The sequence below is a fragment of the Podarcis liolepis genome (genome assembly GCF_965112155.1).
Source record: "Podarcis liolepis genome assembly, chromosome: 2".
Taxonomy (NCBI): domain Eukaryota; kingdom Metazoa; phylum Chordata; class Lepidosauria; order Squamata; family Lacertidae; genus Podarcis; species Podarcis liolepis.
The window spans coordinates 80,306,028-80,326,931 of NC_139555.1; the positions used below are offsets into that span (position 1 = coordinate 80,306,028).

The following is a 20,904-nucleotide window of genomic DNA, read 5'->3' on the forward strand; positions in this document are numbered from 1 at the left end:
GTTATATATACCTGAAGGGGAATTGAGGGAGAAGGTACTCAAGCAGCTGCACGATAGCCCCACAGCAGGGCATTTTGGGCAACACAAGACCATGTGGCTGGTTACCAGGGAATTTTGGTGGCCCAAGGTCAGGGAAGATGTGCGGGAGTATGTGAGAGGGTGTGAACAATGCCAAAGAGCCAAGGGGGAGAGGCGGGCGCCGGCTGGTTTATTAGAACCACTGCCCACACCTGAAAGACCGTGGGAAGCAGTGGCAATAGATTTCATGACTGATCTGCCAAGGTCTAGAGGGAAAACAGCCATCATGGTTGTAGTAGACCTGTTAACTAAAATGGCCCACTTTATAGCCTGCTCACATGCGGTCACAGCAGAAGAAACAGCCAAATTGTTTGTAGAGAATGTGTTGTAGAGAATGTGTTGTAGAGAATGTGTTGAAACCACCTTGAGGGTGGTTTCAGACCGAGGGAAACAATTTACTTCCAGGTTCTGGAGGAAGCTCATGAGCTTACTGCATGTAGAGGTTAATTTTTCAACGGCCCGTCATCCAGAAACCAACGGGCAGGCGGAAAGAGCAAATGGGGTTCTCCAACAATATTTGAGGTGTTATGTTAATGACAGAGAGAATGATTGGGTGGAGAAGCTGGCGTTGGCAGAATTTGCCTACAACAATGCAGAGAACGTGTCCACGGGGATGAGCCCCTTTTTGGCTAATCACGGGTGCCATCCCAGAGCCTTCCCAGGGGGGGAGGGGGAGAACTGGAGCGTTCCAGCTGCAGAACAGTTCGTTGAAGAAATGGAAGCGATCCATCGCCAGCTCCAACTCAACTTAAACAGGGCTAAGGAGGAATATAAGAGGCAGGCAGACAAAAACCGAAGGGAAGGTGAAAGCATCAGGGTGGGGGACCAGGTGTGGCTGTCAACCCAAGGGTTGCCGTTCAAAGGAGGTTGTAAGAAATTAAGACCCAAAAGGCTGGGTCCGTTTGAAGTCATGCAGCAGGTCAATCCAGTGGCTTTCAGGCTCCGGTTACCGAACCACATGAAGCTGCACCCAGTTTTTCACAGGTCGTTGCTGTCACCGTATAGAGGAGACAGTGAAGGGAGGGTCACAAGGGGACCAGCAATGGAGAAGGAACACAGCTACCATGTAGCGGAGATCCTCGATTCCAGGTGGAAGGGAGATCAAGTAGAGTATTTGGTAATGTGGGAAGGGGAACCGGAGTCGGAAAACACCTGGGTTAGGGCAGAGGATGTCAATGACGAAGTTTTAATAGAGACTTTTCATCAGAGGTTCCCACGTAAACCTCAGCCTGTAGCGAGGTTCCGAAGGGAATACTTTGCCACCACCAACGAGGAAGAGGAGTTGGAGGGGTTCCCAGATTCTGAAGAGGAAGAGGATTCAGCGAGCCAGGACGACGATCGATGGAGGGAATGGTTCGAGACGTCGGAAGATAAGGAAGATTCTTTTCGGGGTTTTAGCCCTTCACCTCCCAGGGGAGAGGAAATGGGAGGGGGTGAGGGGGGCCCTGGAGGGGAGGTGGATGTCAGGGAACTGCCATCGGAGCATCAGGTGGTGGAGGGACTCAGGGAGGAAGAAAGAGACTCAACAGCTGAAGCAGGGACCAGCAGGGGGAGGAGTGGGTCTCTGAGGGAATGCGAGCAGGAGGGAGGGCTCAGGGACGCTTCCAGCGAGAACAGTGGGGAGGTATCTGAGTCTCCCATAGGGAGACCCACACCTCGCCGGAAACTGTCACGCCGTGAGTCCAGGAGACGCGTTTCCGTTAAGGAGCTCCTTTGCTGGAAACGCTTCCGCAGACAGCCACTGTCGGACTCTACTAGTGACTAGAGCAGACATGTCTGAGGAGCTCCGTCACACACGGAGGTTTGTGGGGTCGCACAAACTCTGAGGGAGCACGTTTTTACGCACAAGCAGCTAATCAATCCCTAACAGGTTTGGGCCAAATCGAACCATTAGCTGATGAAAATTCACCATGGTCCAATCAATCTTCCTTTTAGTGGGGTGGGAGAAGCCACTGCAGCTTTTGCTCATGTATTTGTTTATAAGCAAGACTCCATGTATTTTATAATGTAGAGATGTTTACAGCATAGATATTTTAATCTACTACAGAAATTATTTGTAACCACAAATGCGGAGGGGGGGGGGGCTGGGAGTGTAACTATACAGAGTTGAAGTAGCAGTAGGAAGCCAAGTCTGGATTTTTATGGCTCATCATGTCGTACAGAGATGCTAAATTATTTATCTTCATTTCTGCCTTCTTTGAGTATCACAGGCAGCGTAAAGGAAATTATTTATAGGGCTTTTAGACACAAAAGCACTATGCTACCATCCAAATAGCATATGATACTGGTGCTTTAAAGTACAGCAAAAAATAAAAATAAAAATGGAAGTGGTGGGATTAAACGGCATCTTATTTTTAAACATATTTATGTTTTGTAAGCAGCTCTCATTGAATAATTATTTTATAGCTAGATGTTTTAACTAATTTAGTTAAAATGTATATTGTTATTTGAGGTCTAGTTCTTATATTAGGAAATTCAATCTGTTTTACTGAAACAGAAAATTATAGTTGTCCATTATGATATTATTTCAGTTATTTCTGTAGTCAAAAATATTGTGTCTCATCTTCAAATATAGTGGCCTACAAGCTTCAGCAATGAAGCAGAATTCTATTGTGCTGGTAAATATATTCAATCCTGACCCAATCCATTGTGCTTGGACAGAACAGTTTCAGAATTATAATTTTCTTGATAAGTTTTTGCAGGGGTCCTACATGACTCCTGCTGTAGGGACTATCTGCTACTATATAGAATTTTAATTCTATTAATGTTTAATTACTTTTTAATGGTCTCTCCCCTGTGTTTTAGCTGTTCTTATTTTATCTGTAAGCCACCTTGAAACCCTGTCAGGGAAAAGGTTGGAGAACAACAACAACAACAACAACAACAACAACAACAACAACAACAATAACAACAACAACTATCCATGGTGGCTGCTTGCCATATATTAGTTAGTGCTTCACTCTAGCAGGAAACACCACCTGGGATGAAAATAATAGGTGTGGAATATGTAATCTCATCAGGAAGTAAGTCGCAAGAACACCTCTGTTAATTGAAGCTCTACGCAAGGATATGTAGAGAGTGCTACCATGCTCCAGGGGTCATGTCTGACTAACATCCCCTGGAACAAGAAGGATGTCAGATACTGGCAATGCTTTGCAGCTTTCTTTGAACTGTTTAATGAAATCTTTAGCCCTCATCCCATTTTCATGTTTACTGTGTTCCAGATTCAAAGAGAACCTCTGGCCCCTGGCAGAACACCACTTCCTTCCATTTCTCTTCTCAACTGGTTGTCACTTTTTTCCATCTTTCAAGTCAAATATTCCATACTATTGTGAGCTTATGGGGCTAGTTGTTTTTCCCCCACCCTACTTTAGGATATTTTTTCCTGAAGATATTCTGAGCATCTGCAAGCCTCAGAGCTACTTTAAGCCTGCCAGCACCTCCCTCTTGTACATGTGTAGTCTGTTTTGGCTACAGCTCCATGAACATAGGAAGATTTGAACAAGAAATACAGGTCATGATAGCTAAATGCTGACCCTTGAGAAAATGTTTCTTTGCGGATCGCTTATTTTAATCACAAATACGTGGAGTGTTTGGAACCACGCATCCCAGTCGTTTTTCTTTCCCTGGCACGGTAACTGTGCCTATATGATTCTCTATTAGACTTTAATTAGTTTACATGCAGTGCTTTTTTCTTTAAAAAAATGTTTAGTGGTACTCTCAATTTGACTCAAGAAAATCAGCATTTTATATCGGGAAAAATAAATATAGTGGTACCTCTGGTTATGTACTTAATTTGTTCTGGAGGTCCGTTCTTAACCTGAAACAGTTCTTAACCTGAGGTACCACTTTAGCTAATGGGGCCTCCTGCTGCCGCTGCGCTGCCGGCGCGCGATTTCTGTTCTCATCCTGAGGTAAAGTTCTTAACCTGAGGTACTACTTCTGGGTTAGCAGAGTCTGTAACCCAAAGTGTTTGTAACCTGAGGTGTTTGTAACCCAAGGTACCACACTGTACAGTAAATGGACAAAAGTACAAAGATTCACAAAATGTTTAGGGGTATACGCCCCCCTGCATCCCCCCAGAAAAAAGCAGTGTTTACATGTATTATTCACCACCAGTGCCTTGTTATATACTCTCAGTTGGGCTTCTATGAATACTGAAACCAAGCAACTTACATGCAAGTGAAGTGACGCTTGTGGGAAGATTCTGCTGAGAAAGATGCTGGTCAGCTTCAGGCTCTTCTGGTTCTGACAGGATGTGATGACCAGTGTGAGAAAGGTACATAACCTGAACTGGTTGTGCTTGTGGAATCTTCATTTTTTCTAAACTCTCGGGATCCCGTTGTTCTTCTGATTGCAGGAGAGGCCAAATCCTCTCTCTTCTCCACTGTATTAATGCTACTCTGTCACGTATTGACTTTGCAACAATTTTGACATCGCTCTCATGAAAAAATCCAGCATCAACCTGAAATAAAGCCACGATTGTTCAGCTGTGAATCTACATACATGTAGGTGTTCATTCAGCAGAGTATTTTCTAAAGAGTTTTCAAAGAAGTGTGATATAACGCATGCCACAGTTTTTCATAAAATAGTGACGTAGCTGCAAAACCAGCACCAGATCAAGCAACTATTATTCTATTTAAACATATGTCTGTCAATCATTCTAATTTGAAGATCACTGGAGCACCATATAAAATCAGTTGTTAGCGAGTGCTACTTTTTCAGTCAAAGCATAACAGATGGCTGACAGGAAGGGGGCATTTATAGGAATAATTAAACCCAGTGCACACTGCCATCATATTTGGCATAATCTCAGATGTCTGTTTCATGAATAACCTACAATTTTTCCAAACTGCATTGCAGCTTAAGACTACAGCTTTTCAGGAACAAAACCTTACAGAGGCTACCTCTGTTTCAAGTTTTTCAGTAAGACAGGTTTGCAGCAACGATATTTTCAAAATGGAACTGGGCACCTAGGCCAGATATTCAAGTTGCAATGTTTAAGACAATCACTCATTTTATGCTGCCTTGCAGCTGAAATCTACTTTACAATTTCATTTACATGTATTAATCTCTGTATTTGAAACAGAATACATATCATAATGGAGAAAACACAGAACATATAACAAGAGCCAGTGTGGTGTGGTGGTTAGCGTGTTGGACTAGGACCTGGGAGACCAGGGTTCAAATCTTCACTTGGACATCAATCTCACTGGGTGACCTTTGGCCAGTCACTGCCTCTCAGCCTAACCTACCTCAGAGGGTTGCTGTGGGGATTAACTGAGGAGGGGGAGAACCATGAGCTCATTGGAGAAAAATGTGGGATATAAATTCAGTAAATAAATGCCTTTCCTATTGTGAATATATCATTTGTGCAGCTGCTCCTGCAAATGTAGGCTCACCACGCCATGTACCAATCTTTAGGTACTATGTGAAAAAAGTCATCTCATGTCACACTGACTACAATATAAGCATATTCAGCTGATATCATTTCAAAAGCTCACTTGGCACTGATACTTTTACTTTTACGTTAAAGACAGTTAAGTCCTGTCTTTCACCCAATCAGAAATGTATGTATTTCCATATTTATGTTAGGGTCTAAGACATGGTATGGAACTGAAACAAATTCACCCCATGATTTTTAAAATGAAAAATGAAACATTAAAATATTTAAACCAAAAGGACTCAGGTGTAAGTGATTTGTGTAGTATAATTAAGCCTTTTAAAATATATGTGTGCTGATTAAAAAACTGGCATATCAGCATTAGCTTGCTGCATGGAAAAGAAACAGAGTTTACTGCAAAAATCTCATTTATTACTCAAGCAAACAAATAGATTTGGGCCCAACTGATACTGCCTAGCTTATTGGAGCCAACCTGCTTTTCATTAAATAAATCCTGATTGAAGAGACAGAAGAGTACAGAACACTTTCGGCTAAGCAAGGCTACAGAGCTTCCTTGTACTTCCCATGAAGAACTGAATTCTTGCATAACTTCCACTGGCAACTTCACCAATGTATTTGCTAACACAGCAACTTTGTGCTTCACACAAGAGCTCTTCATATACCAAGCAAATTTATTCTATGTTGGTAAATCACAGTATGACGGACCCTATGGCAAACAATCTGAAAATTACTATACTGTACTGGAACCAGTGAGAAAAGTTTTTTGGGGGGAAACTTCCTTGTGAACAAACTATAATCATTATTCACAGATGCATCTGAATGAAGTCGAAGTAACTAGAACTATTCTGTTGGGAAACTGAGGGCTAACAGTCTTGCTCTGAGAAGACCCCAGAGGCATTCTAGCAGTGTTTTGCCAAAGGCTCAAGCACACTTTGATCAGCGCCTCATATTACATATCATCTGAATGTCCACAAAAGTACATCATGCTCTTCCATATGTATGTGGGAAGAATAAAAATGTAAAGAACCGACTTGTAGAACTGATGCAGCAGTGCTTTTGCTGTAACCATCAGAAGCTAAACATAATTGTACTGAACAATGTGTATACAGTGGTACCTCTGGTTACGAACTTAATTTGTTCCGAAGGTCCGTTCTTAACCTGAAACTGTTCTTAACCTGAGGTACCACTTTAGCTAATGGGGCTTCCCGCTGCTGCTGCTGCTGCTGCTGTGCTGCCGCAGCGTGATTTCCATTCTCATCCTGAGGTAAAATTCTTAACCTGAGGTACTACTTCCAGGTTAGCAGACTCCGTAAACCCGAAGTGTTTGTATCTCAAGGTGTTTGTAACCTGAGGTACCACTGTTTGGGTTTGCAACCCAAGAAATGCAGAACTAATGGTTATTTAATCATGGTTTCTTCATATCTGACTCCCTACCTTCTACTTGGGTAGCCATTTTTATGCATTGGCTACTCAGTCCTTACACCTAAAGAAGAAATCAGATCCACAGTGCCTTCCTGATATTACAAAGAAATCTGTTCTCCTGACACTCTGATTAATCTATAAATTAAGAAAGGAGCATTTGTGTTCCCATTAGACTTTTCTTTGTTTTATGTCCCTTCTTAACCAGCCATTGAAGTGCCACATCTATTTTGTGCTGTTGTTGAATCATAGATGGAGGGAGAGGAAAGTGGGGGGAGCAATATATATTCACCCAACGACAATAGGTATCTATCTATTCAGTATATAAAACAACTCAGCAGCAAACTTGACAAAGTTTATCCTAAAGGTATCAGTATTAAACCTTGAATAGCCCTTGTTCTTTGTTTCTGTAGTTTTTACCAAGAAATTAATTTGGACACATCTCATCTTACTGGAGAAAAGGTTAGAAATGGTGCAGACTCTATTCAGTACTCTAATTCAGGATCTTTTATTCTCTAATTTCTTACCCAAGCCTTCTAAATCTCTCTGAGCTGAATCTTTGGAATGGAATTTACTTTACCAGATTTGCTCCTGGTGTCCTTTGAGATTAATGTACTACTTATATATATATTTTTGTCAGGAGAAGTTTATTTTACCATTTCTTGTGCAACATCATCAGGAGTTTCCTTCTCCAGATCAAAAGTAAACTCAATGGCTCCATTATCTTTGGGTTTTCCTTTCAGTTTCTTAGGATCTTCTACCCAGAGTCTTAAGGCAATAGAGGATTTCCTACCATCATCTTCTTCTGCAAGTTCCACTCTTACCCCAGTATCTTCAGCAAAAAAGGCATGGCTTAGTAAATCTTTAATTTCATATCTGGAACAAGGACAAATTACAAAAACCATATTAAGGCACTACAGATTTTAATACATTTTAAAACCAAACAAAACTCTGTATCACACAAAAACCAGCAGAGGGGCCTTCAGTAATTAAAACAAAAACTGAAGGAGCCTAACCAATAACAAAGGAAACAATGGATATATTTTAGGAAAGAAGCCTGGAGCAAATGTCTCTCTAATGTTTTCAGGCTCTAACAAAGTTTGTAGATGTACATTAAACATTTGGGACAACATTTTTAGAATGTAAGAACAGTGATGCTAGATCAGTATAAGGAATGCAACTTTTTTTCAGCAGTGACCATCCAACAAGCTCACAAGCATAATGTGAAATCCTCTGGCCTTTTCCTAATTTGTACCTCAGTATTCAAAGATATACTTTATCTGAACGTGGAGACTCCATTTTGCTACCATGGCTGATAGAACAGAATTGTGCTCCATTAATTTGCCTACTTTTAACACAATCTGATTAATTATTTTATTCATTTCTTTAAGTGGATTTATTCCACTCTATTTTATAGAGGCACCATATCAAAGAGGCACTAATTGCAACAGGCATGGCTTTGCCTGGATTACTCTCTTGTTTCTTTGCCCACATCCAGTCCTTCCAAGATCACAAGCAATGGTTTAGAACCTCCACCTTCCCTCTTGAGCCTGATGGGAAAGAAAGGTGGAGCTGTGCATCATCAGCATACTGATGGCACAAAACTCCAAATCCCCAGGTGATCTTACCAGAGGTTTCATGTAGATGTTGAACAGTATAGGGGGTAGAATAAAACCTTGTGAAATACTGTATGCCAATGTATCCCCCAAAGCTATTCCCCAGGAAGAACCCAAACTGCTGCAGTCTGGTGCCCCTCAAATTAATCTTGTATAGGCAATCAAGTAGGATTGGTCTAGCAAAACCACCAGGAAAACACTCGCCCAGTCTAGCTACCAAGGGAACAGAACTGGGCCAGAACCAAACAGAAAAGAATCCAGATCACATGTTTTATCCAAGAAAACTTGTAGGAAAACCCTAAGCCTTAGAGTTGCATCAGCTGGAACTGGATGTTCTCCTGTTATCCTCTCTCTGCCACAAACACAAAAGTCAGTTTAATATCTACTCAGTGATGAAAAAATTTACTATTTGAAACACACCTCTCTTCTTTATTTTTGCAAATGCATTCTCCAATTATCTCCTTAATTTCAGGGTCGGTAACTTTATCAAAACTTGCTGGTTTGACACCCTGCAAGGAAAAACAAATCAGCCTTAGGTCTACTCAGAATAGATTTCAGTTCAACAGTATTGAATTACTAGCAAACTTACTTTGGGTAGCTATTTGGTCTAATGCAAAACAATAGTATAGTATCTTCTGTAATCATGGTAAAGCAAAGATCAAACTAATTTGAAACTTAAATGGTAGAATTCTTTTCTATGGCATCTTCTGAAATCAACATATGTGCATACAGAACAGCTTGGATCCATAGCAGAGGATTTGCATCCAAAGTGTCCTTTCGCTCACAGAAGGTATCTTCCACAAGCAGAAGGGCAGCCTGCGATCCAAGCTAATATTAAGAAAATACATCAGAGGAAATTAATGAAGATACTGAGAAGGACAACGGTTCTATTTCCCATTTTAGAATGTTACCAGTCCTCTAGTTATGAGGTTCAACACAGATGTACAACATAACCAGATTTCAAGGATCAGAATAACATTTGTAGGATCATACACAACCTCCACTCACACAACCCAGGTTGAACATGGTGAATCTATAGTCCCAAAACATTACTATGTTGTGATTTCTAAGATTGTTGTGAATCAATTGTAGATTACACAGTATTACTTGAGATTAATTTCTATTGAGGTAGCGAAACAGAAAGTTCTAGTGCATTTCTTACCACATCAAGCTGAGGAGATTAACAAGAACCAATTATTTATGCATGTAACAAAGGCACGGTTGCCTTTTCTTTTCTTTTAATGAAAATTAGCTTTGGGCTCTATGGTTCTGATTACAGGGTAGGTGGAAATGGGAATGGGTGGGTGTGAAAATAGAACTTATTAAACCATTTTCTTAACAGTTATCATCCCCACCCCACAAAAATTGTCCACATACTTTCCTTGTCCTCCCTGTAGGGTTCCAGATGTGTGTCGATCCTAATAAACACCCATATTTATTTTGAACACAAAACAGCTAGTAGGGATAGATTAAGTGCCTATCCTAATGAAATAGTCATTATGGAGAGGCCACTTGACATAAACAGAGGGGGCTGCTCCACACAGCGAGATATTCATTTTAGCAAATCCTCATACGGGTTTGTTGCCACCTCTGTGTGAGAACTGCTCCACTACAAACTGTTTCAACAGAAATGCTTGGCTGAGACACAGAAACCAACAGCGTGGCTGTTGCACACGAGAAAGAGACTCCTCAGCTGAAACAGTCAGCACTTTGTGCGACGACCATCTTATGTTAAACTTTCCTTATGCTATTAAAAGGAAAGCAGTTCTTCATTATACTTTTGAACACTTCCCCCCTGCTAATGCTTTATTCATCCCCCACCCCACTGAAGCCTTATTCATCTTTTAAAGAACTGGATCAAAAATATATGAGGGATATGGAATCCTCCTTAATCCTAGAACAGAAGACTAAATGTTTCATGTATCATATAAGACACAATTTCAATATGGTGACATGAAGGGAGAGTATTGGCGAGTGGGGTTAAAATTCTAGACAAAACTGGCAGACTAATGGAACGTTCTGCTCAACCTGCCATAAAACACAACTCTGGAGAGCATTCAACTGTTTCAAAAATAGCAGTATGGCAGGCCACAGAGATGTTTTATGGCCTACAGAAAAACTCCTGAAGAGTGGGCATTGTTGGTTTTAGGAAACAGCAACTTGTTTCTACCGTCTTAGCATTTTAAACCATTTGTCTGTTGATCAGTTTAGTCATCAAATATCACAAGATGACTTGCGACTGGAGGGAAGAGGATTCTGTCAGGACAAGAGAACTTGAAAATAAAAGCTGCCCAGTAAGCATCCTGAGCAAAACAAAACAAATCAAAAGCTAAACCCTTGACACAATGCCCACCCAAACCTATATATATCAGATGGATATACAAGCTGGTTCATTGAGCCAGTTCTGATTCCTGTCTAGGAAATGCCAATTTTGTATTATTTTAAAATGTTTTAAGTGCTTCATCCAGTGCTTCATGAATTTCGGCAGCTCGTTATCTTTTGGGGTATTGGAATTTCAAACAGGGATGAACTCACCAATCAATTTAACTGGTAGTATGGTCAACTAGACCTTTAGTGGAGGTGAGGGGAAGCAATTCTAATCAGCAAGGATGAAAGTTAAGGTCACGCTTTTTGGAAGTGGTTTTGATCCCTATGTTTTACTTAAAGAGATTTTGAAGAATAAAAATGGGGTTGTATCTATTGCTAGTCAGTAGACCCATTAAAATTAATAAATTAAGTTAGGCATGCCAATTAATTTAAGTAGGGCTACTCCAAGTATGGCTAACATTGATGCCAACCCTTAGTTTCCTGCTAACAATGAGCAAGTGTAAGTTTAATAAGTAAATTTAATAATTTCTCCACTATAAAGCACCTATCTTGAGCTTTATGCGACTTCCTAATTTATTTAAATTTAATCAATCAGTTAAAAGGCAGGAAATTAAGCAGCTAAGATTTTTAACTGGCCATGAGCCTAATTCACATACATATATTGACTTGCCCGTTAAATTTCATAACCATTCTCTATCTTTGTTGATAGCATTTGGGTTCAGATAAATGTTGTCTACACATTTTAAGTGTGCATTTTAGGGACCTAATACATGCCTATAAAACAGTGGTTCCTTGTGAAAATGGCAACTGTGCCTCTACAACATGATTAGTGGGAAGAATAAGCTGTTGCCTTGTGCATTCTGCCTATAATCCTATATGCAAGCAAGGCATGTATCCACACAAAGAGCGATACATATCATGTCACATGTCTTTTTTCTAGGCAGGCTATCTTTATCAAACATCTACATTTCTTCATCCAAAGAACATTTAATTCTACATTCAGAGTTTGGAGCATTGCATTTTCCACTGTGGACAGACTTAGGACAGTTATTTCAAGCTTTGAAAGCATACTTTGTATCACGGAGATTTAATCACTTTATGAAAGAGATCCATTCTAGGCTATTCACAAAGGGCATTAACAAGAATCTGGCATAATAGTAACTAAATTATGTTGACAAAATGTACCCAACGAGGCAAAGATTTTGTCACATGAAAGAGAAGCACTAATAATTATGACTGGAATGTACATTGTTCTGTTTTCCTAAGACCTAAAATAATTAGCATTTCACATTACTTTGACTCAATAATCATCACAACAGCTCTGTAAGGTAGGCAACTATTATTAGCATCATGTTACAGACAGAAGCTCAGACTAAATACCAAAGAAAGAAAGAAAGAAAGAAAGAAAGAAAGAAAGAAAGAAAGAAAAGCAGTTGCCAAGGGCTGTAAATTTGATCAGGGAAGTTATGGAGAATTAAGGACTACTTAATCTGTTTCCCAAGGGCCTTTTCTGAACAAGATGCTGTTCCACTAAGGGGAAATTATATATTTTACTTTACATGTCAATAAATATGGAAACATGAAGAAGACACTGAAAATTTCAGCAGCAACAGGACATTATGATCACTTTTATTTGAGCCATATTGTCTTCTTAATTATACAAAAATGTGACTTAACAATAAAAAAATACACCACAAGTTAAGAGAGGAAATGCCCATTTATGAAGCCACTTACACAGGTTACTTTCCTGTAAATTTGAGCAGCATTCTGGCATTCTGAATATGGATATTCTGAGGTAGCCATTTCCAACATACACATTCCAAAAGCATATACATCCACGGATTCATCATAGTGTTCTTCATACATCTCTGGAGCCATAAATTCTGGAGTACCTGAACATAAAGAAAAAGCATTTGACTTTGACTTAGAACACTTTTCTCTTTGTGCATTTAGAAATAAGTGAATTCATCAAACCCAGAGCTATTGAGAGTTTGCTGTTTGGGAAGTCAATGTGTTTGAATGACTTTAATGTTCAGTTTTATCGTGATAGTGTTGTGTATATGGCTTTGGTATTCGTTGTGTAGTTATTGTATGCCAGTCTGGTATCACTGCTGATAAAGGGCAGCCAATAGATCCAACCAATTGATCAATGAATGCACTAGCTGATGCTTCACATTGGCTGTGTGATAGCAACCATGATACATTATTTAACACTATACTTTATATAATAGTTATGCCACTGTGTTCTGACACTATGAAGGTGCACTTCCTACATCCATCTAATGTGAAACCAAGGATTACTACAGAAGCTATATTCTACTGACAGTATTCTGAGCCCATGTGAAAGCCTGAATAAATAGCTTAATTACCGTTTCAAAACTTGGAGATGACAACTTTTATAAATAGGTGATTTACAAGCCTTGCATAATTTTCATTTAGGTAGTAATAATAATAATAGAACAGAAATCACATCAGTATAGAACAAAATCCACTCAGAGGGTTAACAGGGGCTTGGTAATTAAGATATGTTATATCAGAACAGTCTTGTCAAACAGGTAACAAACAGAACAATCTCTTCTTCCCTGGAGGCATGCAGCTCACCAACAATAGTGGGATACCCATAAGGAAATGTCCAGAACATTGTAACACAAAGCAATTAGGCATATTGTAAAACATGATGTATAGTATAACTAGAACATAAAAAGATCTGGGTGAGTAGAACGTTTGGTTAATGATGCAGTAAACGAAAGCGGCTGTGCAGAACAACAGAAGAACATGTGTGCATGCCCATAAAATGTGTTTTCAAATATGTTTATGCATCAATTCTTTTTCTGTACATCCCTAGGAAAGAGGAGAGAAATGTTATGAATTCAGTAATGTGAAATTGGTTTAAATAAAGAAGACTTTACCCAAGGAATGCTACGGAGAATATAACACGCAGCATTATTCCATAAATCAACAGTGGGACACTGTGTTTGTCTACTCAAATATTGATCTCAATGGGACTAACTTCCAGATAAGTGTGTATAGCAGCATATCCTTAGGAAACCTCTCCAGGTCCTGAGACCGTTCATTGCTTGCTGCCAAAACTGGGCTCCCCAGATTAAAGCTCCTCAGCACCTTCTCTTTACATACTGGACTGCTTGTTCAGAGTTTCGGTGGTGAGGCCGGAGCATTTCTCTGCCAATTTGCCTCATGCTGGCAGAGTGCTCTCAATACCTTACTTGCCCTATGACAAGGGGAGAAAGCTGCGACAAGATCCAGCCTCATCAGCTGCCTCGTTGTTCTTGTTGCCAAGATGCTCACTGGCACTTATAATCACAGAGTCAGGAAGTACTGTAAAACTGCAGATTTCCTTCTGTGCTCCGACATCAACCCAACCCAGCCCACAGAGATAGAGAAGGGGTGGCTTTGAAGAGAGGCTGTCCAGGCAGAGAAAGAGACAAGGGGAGGGGAAACTCTATGTGAATCCCTACAGACCCTGCTTGCATGTTCTGGGGAGATGACCATTCCAAGGATAAATAGTGCCCTCAGGAGAACAATCTGTTACCACACACAAACAGAGCTCCACTGCAATGTCCTATCAGATTTCAGCCCTGCCCAGACCTGGAACCTGGGGATTCCTTAGACTCCTCAGAGGAGTAGTCGTGGAGCAGAACAATCCCACAGATCTCCATGTTGCATGCCCTATGGCTGGCTGCTATGCACCTGGTGAAGGCATTCTTAGCATGAAGCTGGAGCCGTAAGGGACACTATGCCTGCTACCCTGCTGCCTATCCTGATGTAGAACAGCCCTGACTGACAACTGCATGTATGTGTCTTCCTCTTTCAGGATCACCTCTATCCCAGATGCTGATCAGTGAAGTTTATGACTTTGCTATATATGTTGTTGTGGACTGTACTCAGTTTCTTGGGCAAGTTGCTCATTTTCAAATCTCACCAGTTTGCCTTCTATTAAATGGGTTTTGGAAACAGGAGCAAATACCATGAGTTTCACCTGTTGCTAACCTTGGCTCTGCCTACCATTATTGACCATGCCCTCCACTGCACCAGGCCCAATGGGCACAAACTACATTGCTTAAAAAAACCAGGCTCATCACAAATCTGGGCATTGTTTAATCTAATGGAGTCATCCTGACCAGTTCCAGCAACCTCACAAAATGAAATGCAAAGTAAAAAAACCATAAAAACTTAGCTGCCAGTATGCCACAGCTAGGATCAAGGTGCTGATTTGGTATACACAACCTTATACAGCTTGGGACCAGGAAATCTAAAAGATTCCCTCACCCTGCTGCATAGCCAACAGATCCCTGCTCACCAGATAGCCGCCTGAAGCCTCCAGAGCTCGGCAGGAGCTCCCGCTGCACTCCGGAGGCTTCGGATTGCCTTCACAGAAGCCTGGAGAGTGAGAGGGGTCGGTGCGCACCGACCCCTCTCGCTCTCCAGGCTTCAAAGATAGCCGCCTGAAGCCAGGAGAGCAAGACTCTCCTGGCTTCAGGGATAGCCGCCTGAAGCCTCCGGAGCGCAGCAGGAACTCCTGCTGCGCTCCGGAGGCTTCGGGTTCCTTTCACTGAAGGGTAGGTGGCCCTTCAGCTAAGGCGCAGCGCCCCTTCAGCTAAGCGGGAGGAGAAATGGAAGGGGCTCTGTTTCTCCTGCCACTTCGCTGAAGGGGCGCTGCGCAGAGAGGGGGATTTTCTTTTTCTTGTTCTCCCCATCTGAAACAAGGTGCGTCCTACAGAGCGAAAAATACAGTATATATGAAATTCTTCTATCTTTTTCTAATATACCAACTGTTTTATCTATGTCATTACAGTGGTACCTCGAGTTACAAATGCCTCTGGTTACAAAACGCTTCAGGTTACAAACTCTGCTAACCTGGAAGAGTTACCTCGAGTTTAGAACTTTGCCCCAGGATGAGAACGGAAATCGTGTGCCGGCGGCGCAGAGGCAGCAAGAGGCCTCATTAGCGAAAACACGCCTCTAAGAACAGTTTCAGGTTAAGAACGGACCTCTGGAATGAATTAAGTTCATAACAAGAGGTACCACTGTATATAGTAAGTTGCTTTGGGATACCTCATGGAAAGTGATTCATAAATGAAATAAATAAACAAGCAAACAAAGCAGATAAAACATCACTATAACAGTTAAAATAAAATAGCCAGCTAAAATAGATTACAATAAATTACAGATTATCTTGAGCGCTGAAATCCCTTTTTTAAAAAATAAAAAATTATTTTTAATCCTGCCAATATACAGTCATTAGAGATGAAGCTAGCCAAGCTTCCCTTGGCACTGAGTTCCTGAGTCAGTTGAATCAGAGCCCCCCCCCCCCGAGTATAATTATTACTGGTATGCTGGCTCCAGTAAAAAAGACGAAGTAATGTGATGATACCATATACTGAATCAAACTATTAGGGGGACATTAATTAGCTCTTTGAAGAGCTCAAAGAACCAAAATCTTACCACAAATGCTAGGCTGAGAAAAGGCATGATTGTCCCATCATTGCAGCTAAATTGAACGGAAGATGCACTTTGATTTGGTTATGATTACATTAAGACTAAGATCCTTTACTCACTTGGCTGTTAGTAAGTCTCACTCTGTGCAGCTGACGACAGAGTAGGCATGTCTAGGTTTGCAGCATAAAGCAATTATGGTAAAAAAACAAAACCATAATTTTAACAAGATGATGGCTAAGTGAAGCCCCCACAAAGTCTGAGCTTCTTCTATAACAAAGAAAATTATTTGTTTTCTTAGGAAATCCAACAGGTTCAAAAATTATGAGTTAGGAAAACGTACCATTCCAGAAGCTGCCATAGGAAGATAATTTTATAACAGTTGTAAGGCACTTCAACGTAGTTTCCACAAAAATTATAAAAAGTGATTTGTTTGTTTTTTGAGGGTCTGTTATCCATGTTATAATAATTTACAGATTTGTAGATGGAAATACCTTGCTTATAAGACTGGAGGAGACAATTGCTAAGGAAAAATGTCTTACCTATTACACTTTTGGCAAATGAAGCTCTTTTGAGAGTTGCCAGACCTAAATCTCCTATCTTCACAGATCCAGTTGGTCCAGTTATAAAAATATTGTCACATTTTAAGTCTCTGTGAATGATTGGTGGAGTTCTAGTGTGCAGAAAATGGAGACCCTTCAGGATTTGCCGGCACCAGCTACGAAGGACTTTTGGTTTCATCACTTTAAATCTCTTCAAATAACTGGAATAAAAACATATCAGACAGAAGAAAAATCAATGCTACATTGAGAATTTAAGACCGCACAACAGTGATGTTACATTAATATGTATTTTAGATAACTGCATTTGGTAAAAGGTAATATCTGTGTCTATTTTAGAAACTAGATGGAGGTCTTACCATGGATGATCAATATTAACTCAGTCCACTCAGAGCCTAAAACATTAAAGACCATGCATTCAAATGATATGAGGGATTATGCATAATTTGAAACTGATGTATGAATAGCTGCATTCTGCTGGCTCAGGGGAGGGGGAGTAGCTTTGCTGGAAAGTGCTTGCAAAACTACAGATTTGTGGCAGAAGTCCCTGCTATAAATTTACTGACATCTATCAACTCAAATCTAAGTAATTAAGAAGTTGTGCTGTGGCCTTGAAATGTTGAGTGATGTGTTCATATGTTCATATACCAGGGGGTGGGGGAGGAATATACAGCCTATTCTCATGAGCAGCGGAACATTTATTCTTCTGATGCCATCATCAAGCTGAACATGATCATCAGCACCATAAACCATTAATTAGCATGATTCAGATTAACAAAACAAAATTAACAGTTTGGTTTCAATGAACCAAATGCTTCTTTTCCTCCTCTCTCATCAGCAGAGGATTGGTTTATTGTGGCTTAATAATAAATTGTGTTGACGCTCTGAATCTCTACATTCATCTTTCATGTGTAAAACAGAGGGGAAGAGGAAATAAGGGCAGAACAGCTACTGGTTACATAACAAAACAGACTAGGACAGAATGGCAGTGAAACTCTGCCTTCAGCTCAGTTAAGATCAAAGACAGATAAGCTATTAGAAGGAAAGATACCTTCAATTCATGATAATGGAATATTTTCAAATGAAGCGAGTGGTTTGCCCAAATACCTCATTTGGTAAACTATGCACTGCTCGATTTGTCCAATGCTTACGTTTTCAGGGTTCCAGATGTCATCAGTTCTGTAACCAGCACAATACATCTCTTTCCTTTTAAACACGATTCCCAAAAGTCATAAAACCTAACAATGTTCGGATGCTGAAGACCTTTCAACATCTCTGCTTCCTCTTTAAATCTCTGCCGTTCCACTTTCGTCAGCTTTCGGTCCTGTGTTTCAGAAGAAATTGCTTATTAGTAGCTGGCTTAAGAAAACTGGCTTGGCTCTAAGGATCCCACTGTGCTAGCAAAAAAACCAACAACACACATTTCTGCTCACAGGATTTTATCCATGCCTCTAGAAAAGTTGCTCTGGAGCACCTGCTTGACCCTCTGGAGTTGGATTTTTAAAAAAGATGCAGGTGGGAAGAAAAATCAACAGCAGCACATGTGAAGATGAGGTACCTACACAGTAAGATCTTTGAACCTAAGCCATTATCTTCACTATCAGTTAAATAGGAGCTACTGCAAATATATCTATAAAGTTCAACCATGATTACAAATCTTTCTGGTTTAACATAAGAGCAGAGACCTGAATAATATGAATCAAAAGGTTTATCAAAAGGATTTTTATCCTAATTTTGCTGTAACTGGAATAGCATGCCTTCATTTAATTAAATTCAAAGGCAAAGGGGTATAATGAAGCAAGCATCTGATTATCTTAACATATTACAGTTTCTAACCAACATAATAATGTATGATTAGCAGAAGTGATACTCGCTTTATGATTCTAGCTTCAAAGAACTCTCATTCCAGGCCATTTTTCTCTATGACCGTGTTCAGGCACTCACAACTGTGGTTTTCCCCAATATTGCAGCATATGACCATCAACCCCATGGGTAGGCAAACTAAGGCCCGGGGGCTGGATCTGGCCCAATTGCCTTCTAAATTTGGCCCATGGACGGTCCGGAAATCAGTGTGTTTTTACATGAGTAGAATGTGTCCTTTTATTTAAAATGCATCTCTGGGTTATTTGTGGGACATAGGAATTCATTCCCCCCCCCCAAAAAAAAAATATAGTCCGGCCTCCCACAAGGTCTGAGGGACAGTGCACCAGCCCCCTGCTGAAAAAGTTTGCTGACCCCTGATCAACTCTAAGGGGGAAACAGCAGCCCAAAAAGTAGTACAGTAGTGACTTGGTGAAGGCAGAATTTAAGGTAATTTGTACTAACCTATCAATTATTTGGCTACAGTCTTCTAGTGTTTACTAATGGTTCTTTTATCCATTAAATATGGGCGCTGTTAAATAGGTTTCAGTCAAGTTTGAATCAAGTGTGAAGGCTGTTTGACCCAGAAGCTCAATTCTCATTACAGAAATGATCTTACACCAAAATCCTGGATTAAAGAGGAGCTTTATCTAAAAAAAACAACAACTAGAAAGATATCTCAAAATAGCCCTTTACCCAATTAATAAGTACTGGGCAGAATAAAGATGGACTTTTGTTTGAAAAGTATTTAGCAGAACCTACATGGGTGGGCCATTTAACTCAAAGAAATATAGCTCACTATATTACAAGCACAATTACCACCTACCCACATAATTTATTCATTCAGTGCAGCAATACTTCAATATGCCACCTTCAATTTTAAAAAAATCCTGTTAAGAGATATGGTTGTTCAAAAGATATTTAAAGTAATTTGACAGATGAATAAGAAACACTAAAAAGATAGCCCTTATTATCTTAGCACCAACATATTTTACTTTCTTTAAAATGCCAAGATACAAAAATATCTACATGGTGAATTTTCATTGCCTTACATTTGAGACTGGGGTGCCGATTTCAGAGCACCTTCTATCACCTGTAAGTGCAAAGTATTTATTAACCAACACAGGGGTAGAAAATCTGTGACCCTCCAGGTGTTACTGAACTCCAACTCCTATCAGCCCTAGCCAGCGTGTTCAGGGATAATGTGAGTTGTAGTCCAATAGCATCTGGAGGGCAACATTCCTCTATCCTTGACCTAAAGATTCTTCACATTGATCAAAGTGTGCTATCAGTACATAATCCAAAGGTTTCTTTGAAACATTTCTCAAAGGCAACACAGTAACACAGTGCTTCCACTCTCCCTAAGTGATGGTCCAAAATGTGGTGCTGCTGTTGCTGTTGCTGTGCAGTGCTTGGTTTTCTGTAGCTTTCATCAAGCAGAATTAGAAGAGTGATTTGATCCAGGGTTGCCTGGAGCAACAGTAGCAATCTATTCAATCAGGGCAGCTGTTTGCATCTTGGGGGGCATATCTGTTGTAATGAGTCAAGGCTAGATTGATGCAGTTGGCGCTCACAGCACCATTACTCCTGACAGCATGTCATCAACCACAGTGATCCACCATCAGTAACAAGGCACCCTCGCAGCTTCTTTTCTACATAACAAAAGAGTCTGACAATGGAATGAAATCCCATGCAAGCCAGAAAGGATGGCAAAACCTTCCTGCCCTGCTCTCTTCCCAATCTAAGCCAAGTTGATTAAGTCACTTCCCCACTTTAAAAAAGAAGAAGCTGGAGCAATTCCATGCATGAAAAGGAAAGATATGGTGGAAGTAAGCAACACTCTGATGATGAACAATAAGAAAGGCATTCAATATACTTAAAACCATACCTTTTACCACCGATTTATCTGAAAAGTCAGTGTATGACTGGCAAAACAATTGTGGCAGGATATAGTGAAATGCCCAGTAAGTTATAATGCTATTTCAAAGTTATAATCATAAAATAATGAATAATACATCAAGGCCAGTAGAGCAGAATGCACCTTGATCTTGTGTGTGTGATTGTATAATACAGCTAGGGTATTTAACTGTGAATTTACAAATGATAAACACAATGTCAGCTCATAAAGGATAGGAACATTCTGAGAACCACAAAAGCCCATTTGAGAAGTGCGGGGGGGGGTGTA

At 40.3% G+C, this 20,904-nt stretch overlaps 1 protein-coding gene across 33 annotated transcripts in view; it reads right to left on the reverse strand.

Annotated features, from left to right (window-relative positions):
- The window catches only part of WNK2 (WNK lysine deficient protein kinase 2), a 115,047-nt gene that overhangs the window by 69,561 nt on the left and 24,582 nt on the right, over nt 1-20,904 (reverse strand). For all 33 annotated transcript variants that reach the window (XR_014522448.1, XR_014522449.1, XR_014522450.1 and 30 more), the window contains 6 exons: nt 18,011-18,183; nt 16,842-17,062; nt 12,580-12,737; nt 8,938-9,026; nt 7,558-7,777; nt 4,255-4,543 (listed from right to left, as the gene is read on the reverse strand). Coding sequence is in view for 29 of the 33 variants with exons in the window: in XM_083489094.1 (XP_083345220.1) it covers nt 4,255-4,543; nt 7,558-7,777; nt 8,938-9,026; nt 12,580-12,737; nt 16,842-17,062; nt 18,011-18,183 (1,150 nt within the window). In the remaining 4 variants the exon portion in view is untranslated. The remainder of the gene's footprint in view (nt 1-4,254; nt 4,544-7,557; nt 7,778-8,937; nt 9,027-12,579; nt 12,738-16,841; nt 17,063-18,010; nt 18,184-20,904) is intronic.